The sequence below is a fragment of the Pongo pygmaeus genome, chromosome 18 (genome assembly GCF_028885625.2).
Source record: "Pongo pygmaeus isolate AG05252 chromosome 18, NHGRI_mPonPyg2-v2.0_pri, whole genome shotgun sequence".
In the NCBI taxonomy this organism is placed as follows: Eukaryota; Metazoa; Chordata; class Mammalia; order Primates; family Hominidae; genus Pongo; species Pongo pygmaeus.
The window spans coordinates 11,560,535-11,585,581 of NC_072391.2; the positions used below are offsets into that span (position 1 = coordinate 11,560,535).

Below are 25,047 nucleotides of genomic sequence, written 5' to 3' on the forward strand. Positions count from 1 at the left end.
TGGGAGGAAGGAGGCGGGGCTTGCTTTGGGAGAGGCAGCTGGCTGGGGTTGGTCCCGGGCACTTTCCATGGGGTGTAAACAGTGTCTCCTAACCCATGCTAGAGGCTTTCCATGGTCTGAGTGAGCCCAGTGCCAGGAAAATTCACTTCTCCCTGCAGCAAGAAAACACGCAGGGCTGATACATTAACACCATGACCTTTTTAGCACCTGGGTCGGTGGAGATGTGTTTATAATTTTACAGTGGGGAGAAAGGAAGCTGAGCTATTCCAAATCTGTGATGCTTCATGGGTGAGAGCAACTTCCCAGCTCCTAACCCCACGACCTTGTAACAGATAGGTACAACCCTTGACAGAGCTGTTCCCTTCTCAGGACAAGCAGAAGGTTAGCACAACATCATGGGTCAGAAAAGATGTTGGGTCTTCAATTGAATGCTGGCACTGCTACTCACTAGATGTTAACCTTCAGACGAGCTGTGGCTTCTGCCTGAACTTCAGTGTCCTCCTCTATAAAATGGAGAAAATGACTATCTGGCAGAGTTGAATCAGGAGGAGGAAATGAGATCACATGTTTGAAGTTCCCATGTGAGTTCAGCAAGCAATAACAAGAGGTGGGCCAGGTGTGGTGGCTCATGCCTGTAATTCCAACACTTTAGGAGGCTGAGACAGGCGGATCACTTGAGATCAGGAGTTTGAGACCAGCCTGGTATAACGTGACAAAACCCTGTCTCTCCTAAAAGTGCAAAAATTAGCCAGACATGGTGGTGCACATCTGTGGTCCCAGTACTCGGGATGCTGAGGCACGAGAATCACTTGAACCCTGCAGACAGAGGTTGCAGTTAGCCAAGATCTCGTGATTGCACTCCAGCCCTGGTGACAGAGTGAGACTCTGTCTCAAAAAACAAACAAACAAAAACAAACAAGAGGTGATCCCTAAGGATACAGAACCTGCCAGGGAGTTCCTGCTGCTTCACAGTTCTTCCCCAGGAGAAATTTTCTGACCATGTGCTTCCTGTGGCTTGGCTCAAATAGAAGAAATTCATTTCCTCCACCCTCTTGCTCCATGCATTCATTTATTTTCCTCATCTCAATGGAAGAAGAAACATTACCCCTTTTGAAACAGTAGTAAAGATTTTAAAGAAAAAAAGAGAACTTTTGAAGTAAAAATATGAACAAAATTGGTACTAGGTTTTGCATAATGGTGGGCAATTACAAACGGCCTTAATTGTGGAATATTATGAGAACAGTCACATTTTTAATTTTATTTATGTTGTGACTCAAAGCATGGGCTCTGGGGTAAGATTGATCCCAGACACGCTGCTTAATCTCTCAATGCCTGTTTCCTCAAAGGTGGATGAAAATCCTGATGGTCACCATCATATAGGGTTGTCATGATGTTTAAATTAGATAATGGAGGCAAAGCATTTAACACAGTACCTGGTACTTAGGTAAGCTCCCAACAGATGGTATCTGTTAGTTAGAAATACCTCACTTGGGCCAGTCACAGTAACTCATGCCTGTAATCCCAGCACTTTGGGAGGCCGAGGTGGGAGGATCACCTGAGGCCAGGAGTTCAAGACCGGTCTGGACAACATGGCAAAACCCCGTCTCTCCTAAAAATACAAAAATTAACCGGGTGTGGTGGTGCACCCCTGTAATCCCCCTACTTGGGAGGCTGCAGCATGAGAATCACTTAAACCTCAGAGACGGAGGTTGCACTGAGCTGAGATAGTACCACTGCACTCCAGTCTGGGCGACAGAGCGAGACTCTGTCTCAAAACAAAAACAAAAAAGAAAGAAAGAAAAAAGAAACAATAAATAAAAACAATCAATAAAAAAAATTAAAAAAACAAAGAATTGCTTTGTGTCCAAAGCAATTCAGGTAGCTCACACTCACTGTAATAGAATAAGGTTTACACATACGGATAAAGCAATTGGAGTTAAGTGAATTCAGAAGTGGAATAGTAGCTCAGTTTTAGGGAAAGTCAGTTAACAGATATTCAGGCCAAAGGCTCCACAATTATGAAAGAAGAATCATGCATTAAGCTCTGAATTGTGCGGTAGTCCAAGCAAAAAGGAAACCATAAGTTGTTATAAGAATTGTGTTGTCAACAAGATCAAAGCATGCCTCAAACAGAACAAAGCAATGCTCTTCATTGTACAGAAATGTGAGGGATGCCACAGGACGACGTTCTCCACAAGCTGTCCTGTAATAACCGTATCAGCAAGCTTTTCAGAAATAACTATTTCTTGTAGTACTCTTCAGTGCTAGTTAAGGCATGATGAAAACACAAAGCAGTAAAAGCTAAATTAATTAATATTCCTCTAGCTCAATGAAACTATCACCTGGTCCTTAAATGTGGAAACTAAACAACATAACTGTCCACTTTAATTGAGAAAAGCAAAACAAATTTGCATATGCACCGACTCAACTTGTATGAATTGTATATACGTGTTGACAATACAAGAATGAAATGTAGGAAAAAATAGAGAATTACAGTCAGAAGAAACTTTTTTCTAGCTATTGCAAGTAATACTGTGTTGCTGAAAATTTGTTAAATGTAAAAGGATGTAAAGTCGATCATCCCAATCACCTAGCAGCATCTCTGATAACATTTTGATACATTTCTTTTTAGTCTGTTTTTTTTACCTTTTTTTCTATCTCTGAGTTTAAAGAATTATGATCTCACTTTATTTAACTCCTCCCCCCCACAGACATTTTTTTCTACTTTAAAAAAGTTTTTATAGGTGGCCTTGAAAATCCTTTAACGTTGTTTCAATACAGCTTACCAGGAAATAATTCCAAGTACCCCCCCACCGCCCCCCCCCAAAAAAAAGATGTCTGTGTTTACTTGAGTTTTTATTAAGGAAAAAACTTCCTAACTCTAGGATGTGGAAGCAATTATTTTTGAGCTTTGTTTGCAGTGTGGGGGTGGATCTCAGAAACCAGGTCATTGTCGATCTGATTTTCTCTGGAGATGACGCTACCCCATTTAGAACAGCTCACTGAACCCTGATGTCTATGCCCGCTTTCGAATTCAGCAGCTGAAAATGAACCATTTGTGTTTGATTCTGTTTGACCGATAAAATACAGCAAATAAAACCCGCTCAAATGGCATCTTTGAAAAAATTTGCTCTGCAGAGCAACTGAACCTCAGTGACGATCCTTATACTCTCCTGGTTTACCTTTGCCTTGGGAATGCCAATATCCCTGAACCAGTTTCTTTTGAGGATAGAAATGATAATGCTGTGATTTTATCAGTTCTCAGATCATCAATTAATATGATATGTACTCTATCATATATGCACATATGTAATATCTAACTTTAGTTTTCAATTCTCTCCTGAACCATAACCCCATATTTCCAACTGCCTAGGTGGCATTTCCAAGTGGGGAAGTAAGCCTAACTTCTATACTAACTAATTCTGCAATGTAGTTACTTAGCTGAATAGCCTATTGGGTAATTAGGTTAACATTGTGGAGCTTCAGATTCTTCATCTCTTAAAGGGGATATTAATGGTACCCAGATCGTAGGGGTGTTGTGAGGATTAATTGAGATTAGGCATATGAAGTACTCAGGGCTGTAGCTCACTAATTGTCAGGTCACATTAAGTGCAAAGATGCCTGGACATATGATGATGGTGTTCCAAAGGCACTTCCAACTTAATATGCCTAAACCTAAACTCACATTTTGCCACATCTCCACCCATCCTGCACCCTCCTTCTGAAATATCCTCCGTCTTCCTTGTCCTGTTTAGTCACTACAGAACTCCATCTCTCAATAGTCAACTAACTAACCTCTCAAAGACATGGACTACCTACATCTGAGTCACTAGAAGCACTAATAAAAATGTACATTCTTGGCCGGGTGCGGTGGCTCAGGCCTGTAGTCCCAGCAATTTGGGAGGCCAAGGCAGGTGGATCACCTGATGTCGGGCATTGAGTCCAGCCTGACCAACATGGAGAAACCCCATCTCTACTAAAAAATACAAAATTGACAGGGCATGGTGGCGCATACCTGTAATCCCAGCTACTCGGGAAGGCTGAGGCAGGAGAATCGCTTGAACCCAGAAGGCAGAGGTTGTGGTTAGCTGAGATTGTGCCATTGCACTCCAGCCCGGGCAACAAGAGCGAAACTCCGTTTCAAAAAAAAAAAAAAGGTACATTCCTAAATCCCACAGGCTTTGCAAACCTATGCTCTAGGATAGGAATTCAGTGCTCATTTGTTTTTCAATGCAAAACTTTCTATGAAGACATTTCAAACACATACAGGGAGATGGGACTATACTGTTCTTTTGTTTTCACAGACATGTCACTGAGGACAACTCAAGCCTTTTAGAAAAATATTTATTGGTAAAAAGACAATACTCCCTAATTTTTTTTAAATGTGCATCAAAAGACACTATCAATGTAAAAGCTAGAATATAAAAAGGTAACCCATGGAATAGGAAAAAATATTTGCAAATTGTGTATCTGATAAGGGATTGATATCCAGAATATATAGAGAACTCTTAAAACCTAACAACAACAACCAAAAAAAAAAGAAAGCCCAAACAACAACCAAATGTAAAATGTCCAAAAGACTTGCATATCCACCTCTCAAAAGAATAAATACAATTGGCCAATAAGTAGGTAAAAAGCACTCAGTACCACTAGTCATTAGGGAAATGCAAATCAAAACTGCAATGAGATACCACCTCATACCCAGTGGGATGGCTACTATTAGAAAAACAGAAAACAACAAGTATTGGCGAGGATGTGGAGAAATTGGAACCCTTGTGCACTGTTGGTGGGAATGCAAATGGGACTGTGGAAAACAGTATGGTTGTTTCTCAATAATTAAAAATAGAATTGACATATGATCCAATTATTTCACTTCTGCATATATACCAACAAAAAAAACCAAAGTCTCAAAAATATATTCACACATCTACGTTCACAGAAGCATGAGTCAAAATAGTTAAAATGCTGAGATAACTCAAGTGTCCATTTAAAGATGAATGGATGAGCAAAATGTGGTACCTGAATACAATGGAATACTGTTTAGCCTTAAAAAGGAATAAAATTTTGACACATGCCAAAACATGGATGAACATTATGCTAAGTGAAATAAGCTAGTCACAAAAAGACAAATACCGTATGATTCCACTTAGATGAGGTACTTAGAGTAGTCAAAATCATAAAGACAAAATGTAGAATGGTGGTTGCCAGGGGCTGGGGAAAAGGGGGATGAGGAGTTTTTGTTTAGTGGATACAGAGTTGCAGTTTTACAAGATAAAGAGCTTTGGAGACAGATGGTGGTAATGGTTGTACCACATGATGAACGCATTTAATACCACTGAACTATACACTTAAAAATGTGAAGATGGCAAATTTTACGCTATGTATATTTTATCACAATAAAAAATACTGGGAAAAAAGACAATCCTCTCTTCCAGTTCTTCTAACTACTGCATGTAAAGGAAACCAACAGAGACCTGTTTTTCAACATTGTGCTGAGAATGAAATCGCACAGGGGACTGGGGATCCTGAGAGCTGAAAACTGAGGCTTCTAAGGAAATTGGGACTTTTCCATAAATGTATACACCCAGACTTGTACACGAAAATCAATTAAAAGAAAAACACAAACTATCCCACTGTGTCTTGAAATATTAGGCTCTTCGGAGTTCTAGGGACGTTGTTTAATTTAAATCTGGCATAAGTGCGACGCTTGCAGTTTTGCCCCCATGCCAAAACGGCTTGGAGGACATCAGCTTCTGATGACTGAGCATTCGTAAATCTAAATCTGTCTCCACTCATTTCAGCTTCAGCTCCCTCTTCTAGAGAGGATGTTCTTAAAATTTGATTAGGGCATATCGGAGTCACCTGAAGAGCTTGTTAAACCATGCAGATCTTCAGACCCCTCCTTACAGAGATTCTGATTCAACTGGCTCAGTGGGGCTCAGCAATCTACATTTTTATTAGCACCTATTCTGATTCAGACTCAGGCTATGCTTGAGAAGCATTAGCCTAGAAACCTGGGGTCACTGACGCTCATCCACCTTTGGTTCACAGGAGTCCCACAAGGCACAACAGATCTGTGCCTGAAAAATCCCGTCTCTGTTGATGTTTACACATCAAACCCTCTTTTCTCACTGATTTGTCTGATAATTTCTTTATCTCCATTTATTATGAATTTCAATAAACAGTAAAACTTAGCTTTCAAGTTTTTCTCTGCCTATGCCTTTCTTCAAAAAATTATGGATTCCAAAGACAAGTATTTGGTTTGTCTACTCTGTATATGCCTATCTCAATAAAATGTGTTTCTCAAACTCCTTTAAAATAGTACTTCTCAGCTCTGTTGCACAATGAATAGTGCGTTGGACTTCTAAAACAGTAGTTCTCAAATATTCATGTGTCTCAAAATCACGTGGTGTGGCGTGCTGGGGGGAATGATGCTTATTATAATAAAGATTCACAGGCTCCATAGCTAGACAGAAAGCTGTGTGCTGGGCCTAGGAATCTGCATTTTGACAGGTAATCATGTGATTCAGGTACAGTTGGTCCACTGACCAGGCTTGGAGGCACCCAATTTTGGGGCATGATTCTAAATCCTTTCTGCAAAACTGACAGTTGTTTGTATATGTGGTTTGTCTGAGTCTTCATAAGTGTTTGACACAAATAAAATAATCTCATGAACTAGTTCAGAGATCAAAGAATTCAACCATTTCACTTCTTAGATGGGGAAACTAGAAAGTGACTTGGAGAGGTGACATGACTCGTCCCAGGACACAGCTAGCTAATGCTCGAGCCCAGACTCAAACCCAGCTGGGACTGTCACTTGACAGTAATCCAAAGCCCATCTGGTGTTCAAGACTCTCCCAGAAAATTACAACCCACAATTTCACTGACCCTGGTGTGCATGCACGTGGCTTTGCTAGGCAGCAGATGTTACTGAAACGTGTGGGTGGAGCAGTGAGACCCAGCAGCTGAGCCACATGCTCTGGATGTTCTAAGTCAAGGCTTGCTGGATTCTAGGGTGTTGGGGGAATGTTCGAAAGCTGAGCAATTCGGGAGCAGATGAGGTTACCTTCTTCAACCTTCCAGAGGGATGGAACCTTCTACAGATGCTGGTCGTGGTGAAGGACAAGAATGACTTTTTTTTTTAAGGCTCGGTGGTAGGTATACGAAGATTTCATTGTATTATTATTATTCCTTAAACAGCAATATATTTCATAATGAAAATGTTAAAAAGGAAACAGGAGATGTGAAAAGGAAGGAAAAGGCCTGTGAGTGTGCTGATGTGGACACCTGAAAGACCGCAGTCTCGTGGTGGGATGTTGAGAAGACACAACCAACACAAAGTTGATCAGATCTTGGTGTAGCTCTGTGGTGGTAATTCTCCTATTTTGGTTTTCATAATTATCTGAGGAGTTGAAGTCATGTCTCATACCATCCACCAAGAAAAATTCCAAATATTAAAAAATGCAACCAAAAAAGAAGAAAACACGAGGTAATTTTCTTGTAATAACAGAATGATGAAAGACTTTTGAATTATGTCTCAAAATTCAAAAGCCATAAGCAAATGGTTGATATATTTCACTACAAAAAAGATAAAATCTGCATGGAAAAAAAAAAGCAGCAAGCTCAAAAAACAAAAAAAGAAATAGGGAAAATATTTGTAATCACATCACAAAAGGCTCATCTGTCCAATATATAAATTAATAAGAAAAAGACCAACAAACCAATAGAAATATTAATAAAAGTAAAAAAGGAATTGCCGATGGCTCTTAAGTATATAAATATGGCCAAAATTTACTGAAAATAACTGCAAATTTATATCTCAGCATACTTTTTACCTATTAGCAAAATTTTGAAAGATTAATTACACATTGTATTGGCAAAACTTTGGAGAAATAAGCTCTCTCATGCGCTGATGGAGTAAGTATGAATTTCCTTTGGAGGGAGATTTGGCAATATCTGTTAAAATTGCAACTATGACCCACTCTTCTTTCAAGAAATTTATTCTACATTGAATGTGGACGCAATCCAAAGATATTCACTGCAGCTTTGTTTGCAATGGCAAAAGACTGGAAACAACCTAAATGTCCAACAATAGAGGCCTGACCAAATAAAATATGGTATATTTGCATAATGAAAGATTATGACTCTATAAAAAATAACTTTATAGCTCTTTATGCATTAATATAGAAAGATTCAGAAGAACATATTGGAAGGATACACAGAGTAAATGTGGTTACCATGGAGGGGTACTAGATGAGGAATAGTGTGGAGGGAAAACTTTTCACTGTTTTTCTTTTTATGTACTTTTTTATTTTTGAAGTATATAAATATCTTATCTATTCAAAATTTAATTTAGGCCGGGTGTAGTGACTTACTCCTGTAATCCCAGCACTTTGAGAGGCTGAGGCAGGAGAATGGCTTGAGCCTTCTGAATTTGAAATCAGCCTGGGTAACACTGCAAAACCTCATCTCCACATGAAACACAAAAATTAGCCAGGTGTGGTGGTGCACGCCTGTAGTCCCAGCTACTCAGGAGGCTGCAGTGGGATGATTACCTGAGCCTAGGGAAGTCCAGGCTGCAATAAGCTATGATTACACTACTGTACTCCAACCTGGGTGACAGAGTGAGACCCTATCTGAAAAAAAAAAATTATTTAAATAATTAATCAAGGAGCCTGTTAAACATGTATGTGGTTTCCCCAAATATTAACTTCAATGAAATTAAATCTCCAGGAATGATAACTGCTGTGCTTTCATCCCTAAGAGTATATTGAATTAATTCTTTAAAAATGACTTGTGGCTGGGTGCAGTGGCTCATGCCTGTAATCCCAGCACTTTGGAAGGCCGAGGCAGGAGGATCACCTGAGCTCAGAAGTTCAAGATATGCCTGGTCAACATGGTGAAACCCTGTCTCTGCAAAAACACAAAAATTAGCTGGGTGTGTTGAGAATCGTTTGAACCTAGGAGGCAGAGGTTGCAGCGGGGAGAGACTGCACCTTTGCACTCCAGCATGAGCAACAAGAGCGAAACTCCGCCTCAAAAAAAAAAAAAAAAACACTTATACTCCTTCAGCTCTAGTTTCTGAGTTTAAAGTAACAATGCAAAGCAACCCCCACATAGGAGATTGAGTATAGAATGAATCTGCCATCTGCCCAAGTTTTCTAAGATGGATGTTATAATTATTATATGGCTTCCAGAAAACAATTTGTACAATTTATGGCCACGAATGGTTTCCATTTCTCTTCTTTTTGCTATTATATTTAAAAAAAGATTGAAAAAGAAAGAAAACAACCTATTTTGTGCTCTGGTTAATAAATGGAGGGAGGGAAAGCCAGCTAGGCATCAACCACTGTCTCCAACCATTGTCATCTGCATTTGTGCTCATGGTCTGTCCAAAACAACAGTATATGTTGATTAAAAGACCACAATGGAAACAAACAAACAAAAATCCCAAACCCATGGCTAAACTGTAAAGTCATCAACAGTTGGTTTTTTCTGGTATCTGTGAAAGTGGAAGACAAATATTCTATGGCTCAGCAGTTGCAGTCTTCGGTGTATACCAAGAGAAATGCGCTCACTCATTAACAAAAGAAGCATTATTCATAATAGCCCCAAAATAGGACATTACCCAAATGTCCATCAAGATTAGGAGAGAGACATCCATGTGTGGTGTATTCCAACAATGAGAATGAAAGCACTGAAATTACATGCAACAATCTTGCAAACACAATGTTGAGCCAAAGACGACAAAATAGAAAAGAGTGTAGCTTTATTTCTGTGTTTAAATAGCAGGCATCAAGAATCTATGGCTTTAGAAGTGCAGGTGGCGGGTGGAAGATATTGACTGGGAGAGGGTGTAGGGTGGGGTTCCAGGGAGTGATGACCTGGATGATCAGTTTGTACAAAGCCATAAAGCAGCATATTTAATATTTGTGAATTTTCTGCATTTTTGTTATACTTCAAAAGTTTAAAGAAATCATTCCAAGCCAGAATGAGCACTGTGGGAATGAGTTTTTCAGAAATCATAGACTTAACTTCTGAATAAATGCTCTCCCAGCCCCTGCTGAGATGCCAAAGACATTCCAAAGGCACAGACTGAAAGGACAGAATGCTCACAGCCAAAACTACCGGGATTTCTATGCAGAAATCCGGGCTTTGATGCTTTAGAGGGGCCTCTGTCTCCCCCTACCAGACACAAAGCCAGCAGCAAGGCCTTCACAATGGGCTTGCAGAACAGCCGAAAAGGAGGTTATTTATTAAGCCGCAAGGAGAATGCACCTGCAGTCATATTTCCATGCAGGAATCTGTGACAACTGAAATGCCCCATATGAGCTAATTTTCTGGATAATCAAAATCCCCTCATTAAACAACTCCATCATTTAAAATAAAATCATTTTTATTGGATTTAATCCTTTCTAAAATGGATTTCTTGCATTCCTGGGTCTACATCCAGGACACACTCCGCGCTTCCTACGAGAATGATTCCTAGCAAGACTTTCTCCCAGAGAGTTCCAAGTGCAAGCAGAAAGAAACCAATATGGGCTTTGGCAAAGGAAGGGGCAGGACAGAGGTCTCCATTGTCAGCAAGACCACAGAACAATGGACTTTTCAGAAGAGTCCATGGAATAGAATTTAACCTTTACAATAAATAACAACACTCACATTTAGGTACTGTCTATTTCCCATCCAAAAGGCTTTCCATCAAATTTTCTCTCTTAGGTCCTATTATTATTCCCATGTCAGGTATGAGGCTATGAGGTATGAGAAACTCTCTCTCCAAAGTCTAAACTCCTAACCCTTGTGCTGTCTTTTCTTTACAGCTTCAGCTATGGAGTCTGTGTTACACTCCACAATGCCAACAGACAGAGAGGAATGCTAGCTGTAACTTGAATGATTTGAGTTCTCATTGCTTTTCTCCCATCTTTGCTTTCTCTTTCATCAATATTATACAATTAGTTTTTTCATAAAGCTCCTACTAGCAAGCTGCTCCTCCCCACACTCAGAAAACCTCCTACCTAAAATCTGATAAAAATCTTTGTTTTCACTACTTTAAACTCTCGGCCTTCTTGGATCTTTCTATTTGTTAAAATATCCTATGGAGTTGGACAAACTTCTTTATCAGTTTAAGAAACCCCTCTGTTTCTGCGCATTTCAAAGTATCCTGGATTTGCTTTTTCTTCACCCAACTCAGAAGGAAACCTGGGATGCTCATTAGATTAACAAAAACAGCCCTCAACTGGGGCCCATCTGGACCACAGTCACTCTCCAGAAATAAAACAATGGGAGCAGATAGGAACTGAGGCATGCTGAGAGTCAATTTCTGTAAGGTTTATTGCCCGCAGACCTGTGGTGAAAAGGAAACTGCCATCCTTACCCTGTTTTCAGGCTGACCAAGGCGTCCTCTACTCCCTTCTGATTAAATTTGGTCATGTACTGATGCATGTAGGGATAGTTATTCCGAATGTTTCTCTCTGTGCTTCCATTAGGCACTGTCCCAAATCGAAAAGGTGGGGAATAGTCATGAGGTCTCTGAAACTGGAGAGAGAACAAGAAAGGAAGAGAGAGAGTAGGAAAAGAAAGAGAAGGGAGGAGGGGGAGGAGAGAACAAATAATAAATTAGTGATCATTTTGTCTGGTGTTAGGAGGTAAATGCATGTATTAGGGCAGGATGACAATAAAATGTTGCTTTTTGGTCTTTCTTTCTACTTAGTCACATCTTCAGCCAGTCTGTGAGCTCCAGGAGGGTGGACACGGCATCTGTTTTCTTCTGTACTATTGCTCAGATCCTAGCACAGGGCCCGGCTGGGTGCTCCATAGGTATTTGTTGAGTTGAACTTTTCAATGCCATTATGGAGACTAGCACAGTGTTAGGCACACAGTCAGTACTTAGAAATGCTGAATGAGCTGAACTTAATGTACTACCTTAGTCCAGTCCATTTATCCACTTTATGATGAAATTTTCTGTGATCTCCACCAATCACTCCCTTCTCTAAACTCCATTTATAATTACCTTCACCTCACCCAGAAAACAACTATATATTACCACTCATTCATTTTCCACTCACTCAGTCATGCATTCACTCCTGCAGGCACTATTTATCTAGTGCCTAACATTCCCCAGGCATAATTGCCAGTGTATGGCAGGCTCCATGAATACTTGTTGAGCCAGAGTCCCTGTTGATCTTTAGCTATCAGGGATACCCAGCACTCAGCATTCAAGCCCCCCATAAAGGCCTGTAGTCCATGCATCACCAGTCTTCCCTGATGGACTGGATGATTCTGTCTGTCCACAGCTTCGATGTTTCAGGTGACTCAATGAGAGTCGAAGTCAAGAGAACTGGATCTGAGTTCCAGAAATACAGCTAAACACTAGAGATGGTGCCGGGCTGTGGTTACAAGCGGGAGCTCGAACTGGCTGGTTGGAAGATTGGGTTCTATCACATACAAGCTATAGAACCCTAGATAACACATTCATTTCATGCTGCTTCCATTTATTTTCCATCTGTAGAGTGGGGGGCCACCATGAAGGTCTCAACATACATTTGTCAAGTAACTGGAATAGTGCCTGGACCAGAGAAAGCATTCAAAAATAAAGCTATGATTACCTTCTGTTATTATCATTATGAGTGAAAAAGGAACCTGAACCTCATTTTTCTATGAAATATTGAATTCTGGAACTAGAAAGTAATAGCAACAATGACTAACATTTTTTGGGAACCTAGTCGGGTCCAGCACTATGCCAAGAACTTTACAAACATCAGGTCATTTAATCCTTACAAACCCATGCCAGGTAGTTAATCTTAGAGGCTCCTTCTTGCAGATAAGAAAACTGAGGCTCAGAGAGGTTGTGTGATCTATTTAAGATTATGCAACTACCAAGCAGTGGCCCAGAATTCAAACCTGGATGCATCTGACCACAGGCTGAGGTCTTAACTCTATCATTCCTCAGAGACCATTGCTAGTGACTCTCTCCTCATCTAGACATGAAGTTTTAAAGACCCCAAGAGGGGAAGAGCACCCAGAAAATCAGTGTCAGAACCAGGACCACAATGCAGCAGTCTCTGCAACTTCCAGACCAGTGTGTCTTCCACAGAACCAAGAACCGCCAGGGTAAGTGTCCAAATTTACCCAAGAGTCAGACCAGCTAGAAACATTATTCTTTTTTCCAGACTCACACTTCATTTCACTGTTAATTAAAATTTCCAGTTGAAAATCATTTTCCCTAAATTAGGCATGCTGTTGCCTAATACCCAGTCATAACTGGATTTGGGAGAAGTGGCCATCCATTGTCCAAATGAGATCCTCCTGCCAGGGTGTGCCTTGCCCTGGGAGTATGTGCATCCACGTGTGCATGTGTGTGTACGTGAACAGCAAAATGCTTTTTGCAGTCACTCCACCAAGCAGTGCCTTAACTCATCACCAAAAGCTCAAAAGGCCAAGCCCAGGCTCATCCTCATGGCAGCCGCCTGCGCGGGAGGAGAGAGGTAATAGTGCTGTTCATAAATCTCCTTGTAGCAGCCATTCCCAATCTCCAGAGATATCCAGAGATGGCCTATTTGACTAAATGCCTTCCACTTCACTCCCCATCTGTTGCAGAGGAGCTTCATAGGTCTTTAAAAATTCACTTTCTTCCCTGCGTCTGGGTTGCGCACAGACTGAGTATCTGTGATGGTTTCCGCGCTTCTCTGGCCTGAATAGTACCATCACCCACACAAAATTCAGCCTGACACCAAGCTCCAGGAACCTTTTCCACTAGACTGAAGACTGTCAAACTTTTTAAAGCATGACTCACAATACATTTCCCATCACCACTCCATGCACATGCATGAAATTTCACAGCACTCATTCTTTCTATCTGTGATGTACTCTGAGGTTATCCATTATGTTCTTTTTTTAAAAAAAATGTCTGCAATCCTTAGATTAATTTCATGGCTCACTAAAGAGTCATGACCTACAGCGTGAAAAACAGTGAGGGGGCAAGGATGGCTCATCTCAGGGTCTACATCCAGGACACACTCCATGCTTTCTACGAGAATGATTCCTAGCAAGACTTTCACCCAGAAAGTTCCAAGTGCAAGCAGAAAGAAACCAATACGGGCTTTAGCAAAGGAAGGGGTAGGACACAGGTCTCCATTGTCAGCAAGACCACAGAACAATGTAATCACAATATCTGGAGTCAGAGGAACTCCCCTGGCTTCTCTGCAGGGTTCCCTTGCTGTGTAGGTTAACTGGTTTCACCTGGCTTTGGACTTAGAGGAGACAAGTTCAGGTTCTCATCTGCTGCTTAGAAACTGCGCCATTTGGAGCAACCAGTTAAGCTCCTGAGCCTGAATTTCTCTATCTATAAATTGGAGATTGCTTTTGCAACCAATCTTAAAGTGTTTGAAAGAACACCTGGCATCCTCTAATGCTTGGGATAGATCACCTGGTGTTACTCACATCATTTCAGCCAAAGCAGCCAGTCTCCTTACAGTTTGGAGAACAGAGGATTATTTTCTAATTTTTTTTCCATCCAATATGGAAGCATGTCTGAAGGTCATCCAAGTGACTAAAACATGGCAAGTATTTGATGATGGAGGAGGTAGAGATGCAACACTTGGAGATAAAGTTTCCAGAAAAATGCAGCAATTAACCAAGATATTTTTTTTTATGAACCAAAAACTACACATTTATTAAAAATATCTATCTGTCTTCTGTGCCTGTAAATAAGGGACATCTGGCAACTGGAGCCCCTATTTCTAGTACAGTCTTCTGTTGGTGAAGTCCCACGTGCTTCTTGATGTGAGCAGCAAGCAGGTGTGTCCTTGGGCAGAGAGAGGATCAGCTGGGAGGAGGCCTGGCTGCCTGGACTGGGACCACTCAGCAGCAGCAGCACAGTGCCCAGAGACAGCACGGCTCCTTGAGAACACATTCCTGGGCTCATCCACTGAGAGCAGTTGCCTCAATTCCCTCCATTGGTTGTCACAAAAGACCAATTCAGTGCAATAACATTTCAGGCCCCAGAAGCCAAGCATGGTTTGAGTCAAGCGATGATGAAGATGATGGAAGGAGTAGGAGGAGAAGGGAGACAAAGAGAAGGAGAGGGGGAGGAATGAGAGGGGGGAGTGGAAAGGAGGAGGGTAGAAGAAGGAAATAACACATTACAGGATCATCTACTGTGTGCCAGGCATGGTGTGAGGATTATTTCTAATCCTCCTATCAACCTTGCCAGAAAGGAGATAATGTCTTCTCTTTTATAGGAAATTAAGCCTAGGGGGATACTGACATACAGAAGGCCAATCATATGGCAAGGCCAGGATTGGAACCCAGGTCCATTTGACCCCAAACATGATATCGCTCTTCCCACAACATAAATCTGCCTCCCAGAGATGGATTTCCTCTATCAGAGTGATTCCTAACATTTTCGAAACCATCCCTATCAACATTGCAATTTTCTCTTAATAATTCCTAGGGAAGCATCTTACCCATGAATTCACCTATTTATAATTTAAGTCCCAGCTCATCTGAGCACACCATGGGCTCCAATATGATTATTTCACAGCAAGCACTAATGGCTTAAAAGCATTGTAAACCTGAGTTGTTACACAGGTATACATGATAAACAAAGAAACAAAAGCAAAACCAACCACAGTGTACAATAAATTGATTCAGTATAGATTTTTTTTTGCAGACTTTCTTGGTGTATCTTCTATTAATCTTCTGGGAGCATATAGATTATTTACTCATGAATTTTGCTGTTTATCTCATTGTATCAAACATTTAATTAAAAGAGCTATCAGCTTGCCTCTAACGTTTTGAGCATGGAGACTGAGCTGTGTCTCTTGAGGATATGGTATCTGTTACTGGGTGTTTCCAAGTCAGTGAAGGTCAGTCAAATTATTAGTGGTTTTAATTAGTTTTCCCACAAGTGGTCATGTTATTTAGACCCAAAACTATGTAGTAAGGATTTCCCTCCGCCCTTGCCTTTGAACATAGCAACAAAAAGCAAAATATGCTGCCAACCACTTTCTTGAAAAATCCTCTCTTCCAGGGCATTGCTTCCTGCTGCTTCCACCATACCTCCAATCACTTCTAGGAATTGCACTTTTGATCCCATAATGTGACAGAGTTGCATAATAGCACTTCATGTCTGCAGAGGGATTCATATGCTACAAGGCACATTTACATATGTGGCTTTCTTTCATCCTCACTGCAATTGTGACTCCCAAATTTAGAGAGCAGACAAAGCAGGCACCGTGAGGCGACATGGCTTTAAAAACATTATACAGCTGGTGAGTGGCAGAGAGGATACGCAAATTTTCTGACTCTAAACTCAGTGTGTTATCTACTGCCTCTGACATACCACCCGTTTTAGGCGGGGATCTTACAGTAGCTGACCCCAAGTGAAGGATTTGGGGGTGAGCATGATTTACTAGTGAAGGGTTCCAGGAGAAGTCAGCAGGGGAGCAGGACAAAGTTAGGAAAGATTGGAGAAGGGGGAGAAATCAAGGGTCTGATTTAAGGCCAAGTCTCCATCTCAGTCCTGTCCTGCAGGGAGCTCCAGAGAGTGATTCATACCTTAAAGTTTTTCCTACTTCGAAGCAAGGGAGCAGCTTGGCCTTTGTATTCTCACACTGATTAGTCTTTGGTTACAGGTGACCACAAAGATTGAGGGAACTTAAATTGCCAGGCATTTACCATTCCAGTGCCCAAAGGCAAAAATCTGCTGAGGATCCCTGAAGTGAGGCTTTGTCAGCAAAGCATAGAAAGGTATGGCTGGGCACACAGGTTTGCAAAAGGGATCCCAGGAGATCCAGGTGGGGTATGCACAGTGTCCAGTATACTATGCATGTATTCATTCACCCAGCAAGAATGTCCTGAGCACCTCCTAAGTGCGAAATAACTCTATGAAAACTACATCCCTGAGGTTCTCTTCCCCCAGACAATTTTAGTCTCATCAGCTTTATCTTCTTTATAATACTTATTCCTGCCCCAAATTTCCAAATTTGTTTCTTCCTTGATGTTTACTTGTGTATTGTTTATTTTTTTCCTACTAGAATTTAAGTTTCTTGGGAGCCTGAGCCCATTCTGCCAAGTTTATTACAGTAGCCAGGAAAGACTTCCCTGAGGAGGTAATGTCTTCCCTAAGGCCAGAAATTCCAGGAGGAGCCAACCATGAGAAGAATGGGGAAGAACATTCTAGGCAGAGGGCATAAGAGGCACAAGGACACTGAGCTGAAATAAACTTAGTGACAGGGATGGAGCAAGAGGAAGGAAACGTGGGAGCAGGTGAGATAACACAGGGCTTTGTGTGCCATGGTAAGTAAAGTGACCCTTACTCAAGCCTCAATCAGAAGCCATCAGAGAGAGGAAAGCCACTCTCATGCCTTTGTGGAAATGACTCCATCTTTAACCCCAACCCCTCATCAGCTCTCTTGACAAGATTCTTTCAATCACAGTGTGTACCATGGATAAGCTGTAAAAGCTTTCCATGGATTGATTTTCTATTCAGCAGTTTGTTGATGAATGGCAAAAGGATACATGTAGACTTATGTCAACAAGATATGTTAGCAAGGTTTTATAACGAGAGACAAATTATCCCCCCACACGCGGAACAGAAAATCTTTGCGGTGCTGCAATCTCAACACTTGCTGAGCTTAGCAAGTCAGGATGTTTCCTGAACTAAAGTCTCAATAGGAGGATGCACCCAGTTTACCTCTTTTTTTCCTCAATGTGCGTTTCTGAATAGCTACTCACACCCCGCAACCCTTGTTACATTTCATTTCAGTGGCGAATGAGAGAGCAGGTGTTTTTACTCCTGTCTTACTGATGTGGGAAGTACAGCCCCATGAGGGAAGATTAGTGATATATCTGAGTACAAGGAACCAGTGGGAAATAAAAAAAAAAAAAAAAAAAAAAAGAAAGAAAAAAAACCTCTCTGCTCCTTTTGTGTGCCTTGAAGACATTTCAGGTGAGTCAGAAGCACTGATGCTGAGACTGATTTGGCTGTATGGAAAAGAGGAGCTGTCAGATAATTTTGTCTCTGGGTAGGGCTTAGAGATGACTTTTTTTCATGTCATAGATGAGGTACCCACAGCCTACAGTGCTCCTTCACCCCAGTTTCTTCTCATCCAGGCAAATGGGCCTTCCTTAACATCACACTTTCGAAAGGATGAATTTCAACCTAAGCACTTGAGTCATAGGCCATTCACAAGCATCATCAGAAAGATCATATATAAATAGGAAACACGACCACTCGGGGAAGCCACGCTTCCAAATTAGATGTGGAATCTTTTAGATCTAGGAGAGCTAAGCTTAATGTTCTGTTTCAAAAACTTTGAGAAAGATGACAATTTGAGTTAAGGAGAAAAAAACCTTCTGGCTTTTGTGCATTAGAGTTGATGGATCTCAATGAGAGGCACCTGAATCACTTCCTCCTGAAAGGAGAGCAGTTAAGACCAACCCTCAGATAGAGATGAAAGCAAGGTGACCTTACCTTTTTGTCACTGAGGCCAGTCACTTGGTCCACAAATTCCTCTTGGATCATGAAGGCAGCCAGATTGGCTGTGTAGCTAGCCAGGAATATGACAGCGAAGAAGGCCCATACGGATACCATGATCTTGCTGGTGGTCCCTTTAGGATTCTGGACAGGCACGGAGTTATTGAACACCAGGCCCCAAAGAAGCCATATAGCTTTTCCAATTGTAAAAGAAGGCCCATGGGGTGCTGCAGAAGATGAAAAGGACATTCTCAGCATTTTCTGAAAAAAATGCCTATTTGTGTATGACAACCATGTAGCAGCCACCAGCAACACTGAAGGTTGCCAGAAGATGGAATTATATCATAGTTGTGTCCTGTGATTGCCCTAGAACCACAATAACTTATTTTTTTCTTTAAAAATTAGCATTCTTCTCACATTTCTATGTAACTGGATTTTTGCCACATTTCTTTAAAAAAAGAAAGGAAACGAAAATGGTTATGCAAAATGGGGGTTTGAATAAGTAGTGTTATGACCTGTTGTAAATTTGGATTTGATTCCCATTTGAGGAAACCAACCTTCTTAATGAACATAAAGAGAGCCTGACAAAAATGTGTGCATGGGGACTGCTTCCAAATTCATCGGATGTGCTATCGTATAAGAACCACGCAATTCAGCGGGACTGATGTTTGGTATTCTAATCCGATTGTCCCTAGCAATTGCTCCTGTTCAAACTCAGATGTAAAGTGTGTACAACATAAGAATTAAACCAAACTAAAACCCTCTCCAAATGGAGACATTAAGGAATGGAACAATAGATCTTAATTCTTCCAACACTTCACACATGGAAGACATTTCATTGCAGGGTCATGGAAAATGAACACTGATGTCATATCACAGCACTTTTTCCAGTATGTCCTCGCAATAGCTATGTAGCCCTTTTAAGATTCTTAAATGTTCCTTGCAACAGACTTAACTAAAGAGACAGAACGATATGCCAAAATTTATGGAGATGGGGCATATGCAGGCTGTAAAACACACATATTAGGGTTTTCAAGTCTTTGTTTTGCACGGGCAAAAAAAAAAAAAAATCAATTGATGCCCTAATTTCATAGGGAAGGTTTTCCTTTAACAGGAGGTTAATTTTTATGTCATTTAAGTAAATGAAGATATGAAAAAATGATCTACTCAGATGTAAGCTGGCAATACAAGCAGAGTGGGCAATAAATAAAGTGGCAGAAGCAAATTCACATTAATGGAAGTTATGAAGTGCTGGGCGGGAAGCCTAGGAAAAGCAAGCTCTCTGCACATTGGAGGCCAAACCCAGGCTACAGCAGTACTTATAATATCCATGACACAACCCATTAAAGAGAAGGCAGTTAATTCTCTTATTCTCAATCTCTCCTGTTTCTATTTGGCTAGTTTTATGATCTTCTGGGCTATTCTCAAGAGGCAGGAAATTGTTGGGGAAAACTTGATCAGTCAACTTTATGAACTTAATTTTTTTAGGGATGCACATTGATCAGAAATGACAGCTATTTGGGAATCAGACGTAGGCAGTTCATGGTCCAAGACTTCTAGGAATTCCTGATTCATGAATACTATGACTGGGCCATATAACTTTTCCCATACAGTGCAGCGAAATGTAACAGAAAACCATTTTGTACAAACAAACAAGTAGCTGTAATTTCCCAAGAGTTGCCACAGCAGACGAGCTGGAAACAGAGAGCCTGGAGAGAATGGAAGGGCTGAGGAGTTTGCACAACTGATGCCATCCTTTACAATAGTCTTTCCAGCATGCTTCAGTCAAAGGAGAACGTATTGCAAGGATGCGCTGTGGGTCATTTTTACCTTCCAAAATGTAACTCAGATTTACCTGATTATCTGTATTTTCATTGTTATTGACCAGTTCCAAGTCACTGCAATCCTTTCTCTTGGAAAAGTGACACCTTCTTAACTGCCCTCCTCGTCCCCGCTTCCAACTGTTGTCCACACACACTATCTGGATAGAGTAGCCCCAGTGACCTTTTTGCTCTGTACATGTATGTCACCTCTCTCCCTGCCATTGTTTTTTTTTCTTCTTCTTCTTCTTTTTTTTTGAGATGGAGTCTTGCTCTGTCACTCAGGCTGCAGTGCAGTGGCACAATCTCGGCTCACTGCAGCCTCCACTTCCCGGGTTCAAGGGATTCTCCTGTGTCAGCCTCCCGAGCTGCTGGGACTACAGGAACATACCACCACGCCCAGCTAATTTTTGTATTTTTAGTAGAGATGCGGTTTTGCCATATTGGCCAGGCTGGTCTCAAACTCCTGACCTCAAGTGATCTGCCCACCTCAGCCTCCCAAAGTGCTGGGATTACAGGCATGAGCCACTGTGCCTGGCCTCCCTCCATTGTATTTTGAAGAAAGTCTGACATGCTTACCATGGTCAATTGCCTATCTCTCTGATTTCATCTTATTCTATTGTCTACCTCATTCACTCACGTCTTTTTATTTTATTTTTTAATAGAGACAGGGTCTTGCTCTCTTGACTAGGCAGTGCAGTGGTGTGATCATAGCTCACTGCAACCTAAACCTCCTGGGCTCAAGTAATTCTCCTACCTCAGCCTTCTGAGTAGCCGGGACTACAGGCACACATCATCACACCTGGCTTATTTTATTTATTTATTTATTTATTTATTTAATTAATTAATTTATTTATTTACTGTAGAGATGAGGTCTTGTTATGTTACCCAGGCTGGTCTCAAACTCCTGACCTCAGGCAATTCTCCTGCCTTGGCCTCAAGAAGCCTTGAGATCACAAGTACGAGCCACTGCACCCCCTCAGCCTTTTTCTGTTTCTTAAGCATCTCAAGATTAATTTCAGCCTTTCTGTTTGCTGTTCCTTTTACATGAAATGACTGTAACTGTTTTTCACAAATACAATTGTATGTCACCCTTTAGGTCCTAGCTCAATGAACGTCCTTTCCCATTAGACCATCTTATCTAATGTAGTGTCTGCACCCCATCACTGTCATGTCACTATGTTTTTTTCTTCTTCTTCTTGATATTTATTATAATCTGTGATTATTAGTTCGTGTGTCTACATGTTATTTTCACAACTAAATTCTAAACTGCCTGATAGAAAATCTCTATTTGATTTACCACATTATCTCTGGCAGCAGTTTAGTGCCTCCTGGCACATAGTACCCATTTGATAAATATTCATCGGATAAATGCGTAAATTCACAACAGCACAAGCCCTGATTATGCAAATGTAAGGAACTACTGTATCACAGTATGGTCACTCACAGAAACTGTCTCAGATTCCACCTTGTTGGAAATCTTCTTAGTGGTTAAACTACCCTTTAAATGAAGGCTTGCAATCTCCCATTAAACACAACATCATTATTTATGGCATTGTTTAGTATTTGGTTGATTGAAGATGGTTTATGTGGTAATCACCACTCTTCAATGGTGAGGAAGAAGTTGAAAGATTTCAATAAAACTAGGTTCCTAATAGATTCCCATGACCTGTTGAGTATTTCCAATATTAAAACATCCAAGGAAAAGAATATGTATCAATCACATTAAAGTGCTCTGCTTTTTGGGGGATATGAGACTTCAAGTTCCATCCTCTACCATATCAAGTCATTTTTTGGGAAAGAGATTTGGTCCTGACACTTTTCTGATAACACCCATTTAGAAGGTAGTGCCCACTGAGGAAAGCCCACTCAAGATGGCATAACGTGTATGACATAAACCCTGGCTAGAGTGGGATCCTTTTAATGAGTTATAGCCAACGAATGCCTCCCAATTTTATTTCCTATCTACTGATTGTCCCTTTATCAACTACAATGCACTAAGATCAATGCATTATATTTTAGCACACTTGATTTCCTCCTGATATCACCAAGAGGAAAATATAACCCTATGGGGAAAGATATCGCTTCATAGTTATATTTATTGTCAAACTAATGTAAATTGATTCAGTAGTTTGAGGAATGTTCTTAAACTAGATTTTATAAAGTCATTTTCTTTGCATAGACTAAAGTTGAAACCCATGACAATTTTAGCATTTCTTTTGACATGCATTTTTAAAATTAATTGTCAGAAAAGCTCCTTCAAATCTGCTTTCCCAACAAATTGAACATCAGTGGTTTTCACCTAACAACTATTGACTTCAGGTTATGACAAGATTAAAATATTTCATTTTGTTTTATCCATCAGTTGAAGTACATAAACCATACTTTTCTGGTATTACAATATCAGTGACCCAACACCATTCATACAATGGTATACCGACATAGTATAATGTATTCTTTATGTGTGTGTGATGGAGTCTCGCTCTGTCCCTCAGGCTGGAGTACAGTGGCACAATCTCGACTCACTGCAACCTCTCCCTCCTGGTTTTAAGCGATTCTCCTGCCTCAGCCTCCCGAGTAGCTGGTATTACAGGTATGTGCCACCATGCCCAGCTAATTTTTGTATTTTTAGTAGAGATGGGTTTCACCATATTGGTCAGGCTGGTTCTGAACTCCTGACCTCGTGATCCACCCACCTCGGTCTCCCAAAGTGCTGGGATTACAGGCGTGAGCCACCATGCCTGGTCTAGAGTAATGTATTCTAAAACCGAAATTTTCATTAAAGGTAAATGAAATTGCAACAACATTGAATCACACTCATGAAGGTATCCTTACCTTTCCCTTTGGCTAAGTTTCTATTGTATCCAACAGGGCTGAAGTATTCAAAGACAAAAACAGCTATGGCAGAAACAATGAGCAGCATCACAAACATCATCACCCAGACAGAGGCGCTGAATGGTTCTGCAAATAAACAGATAAAGGAATGGAAATGTGGTCAGTTATCTCTTCCTCACTTCCAGCAGGAAGCCCAGACATCCATTTGCAGGCTCACCAAAAATATTTTCTCTAATTTGAATCTGATCCTTCAAAAGAAGCTAATCATTTTTTATTTTTATTTTTTAGATGTAGCTTCACTCTCTGTGTCACCCAGGCTGGAGTGCAGTGGCACAATTTCGGCTTGCTGCAACCTCCACCCCCCAGGTTCAAGCAACTCTCCTGCCCCAGCCTTCCGAGTAGCTGGGACTACAGGCATGTGCCACCATGCCTGGCTAATTTTTGTATTTTTAGTTGAGACGGGGTTTCCCCATGTTGCCCAGGTTGGTCTCAAACTCCTGACCTCAGGTGATCTGCCCACCTCGGCCTCCCAAATTGCTGGGATTACAGGTGTGAGCCACTGCTCCTGGCCAGCCAGTCGTTTTTTATTCATCAATTTAAATCATTCTTTATTCTACAAAATATTTGAAGTACAAGATTGCATATAATATAACAAAAATAGAGAAGAGCATAGGACATTTTACAAATTAGGTCAAGGATAATCAGAAGAAAAAAGAGTGATAAGAAAGAGGGAGCAAGTTAGAATGCAAATAAACAGGCCATAGTTTCCTTTGTAATTATAGAACCATCCAGGGGGCTAAAGCTAGGAAGAAAAAAGAAGACTAGACCCAAAGAGTTAACCATAGGCTCCTGCAAATTGTTATGGTTTTTATTTTTATTTTTTCATACTAGAAAGATGATATGCAGGGAATTCCAAAAATAAAGGGAGAATTATAACCTGTTGGAAAAGAATTATAAAATCATGGGTGACAGAAATATTGGAAAGTTATAATCTACCACACTCTCCATTTCACCTTTTGCCTCAGACAGATGAGATTCCTACAGCTTTATTAATCTTGTTGATGTTGGTAGCAGCCTTAAATGCAGTTGAAAGTCAATTGAGGATATTATCTTCACATGATAATTCAATAAAAAAGTATCACTTAAAGGGTAGAGGCAATAAAATAGTAGATGGATAGATGGTTATTTCCACTAAAAGTAGTTTTCATCAGCTCATTTGCATGTAACTTAGGCAGTAGGTGGATGTCTCAGAAGGGCAGGCCAAGTCATAAGGCTCTAAGCCTTGTAACACTCTAGAAAGGTAAGAAATATTATGTAAAATAAGATTTCTATTCAACCTGATTGAGGATATGAAAATTAGCTGACTGAAGCCATGTTATTTATGGTATAGATTTGCTATAAAATCAACAGAAAATAAATTTTAAAAATGAATACATCTCCACCTGAATGTATCATGGGGAAGAAATTGCCTATAGACACCAATGAACTTAAAACCCTTTTCCTCATAAGCAAATATTTTCTGAGGGTTAAAATAAGTCCAATAATACCTCTTGAATAGTAAACATATTATTATTTTAAAATTGTTTTCCTAATGAAGCTACTTATAATAATAAAGAGCTAGGTTGATAGCAAGCCACCTTCTTATTAGAGTATGACTACTTAACACAGCTAGAGGTCATCACAAATTCCAATTTAATGAGTTTAATGTATAACAAGCTGGAAGGAATGCTTTCTAATGCATTTGATAGTGCAAATATATTAAAAAGCAACAGGTAACACAACTTACTTAAGTAACACAAGATGCGCTCCAAGAAATCAATGAAACTGCAACTGAAATTTATTTTAAATTTAGCTTGAGTAATAAACAATATTATATCCCTGAAATAATAGCAATTTAATACTGAGTTGTATCCA

At 40.5% G+C, this 25,047-nt stretch overlaps 1 protein-coding gene across 3 annotated transcripts in view; it reads right to left on the reverse strand.

Moving 5' to 3' along the window:
- Window positions 1–25,047, reverse strand: part of GRIN2A (glutamate ionotropic receptor NMDA type subunit 2A) — a 429,030-nt gene that overhangs the window by 58,246 nt on the left and 345,737 nt on the right. For all 3 annotated transcript variants that reach the window (XM_054452862.2, XM_054452861.2, XM_054452863.2), the window contains 3 exons: window positions 23,134–23,259; window positions 18,476–18,705; window positions 11,375–11,535 (listed from right to left, as the gene is read on the reverse strand). In XM_054452862.2, coding sequence (XP_054308837.1) covers window positions 11,375–11,535; window positions 18,476–18,705; window positions 23,134–23,259 — 517 coding nt within the window. The remainder of the gene's footprint in view (window positions 1–11,374; window positions 11,536–18,475; window positions 18,706–23,133; window positions 23,260–25,047) is intronic.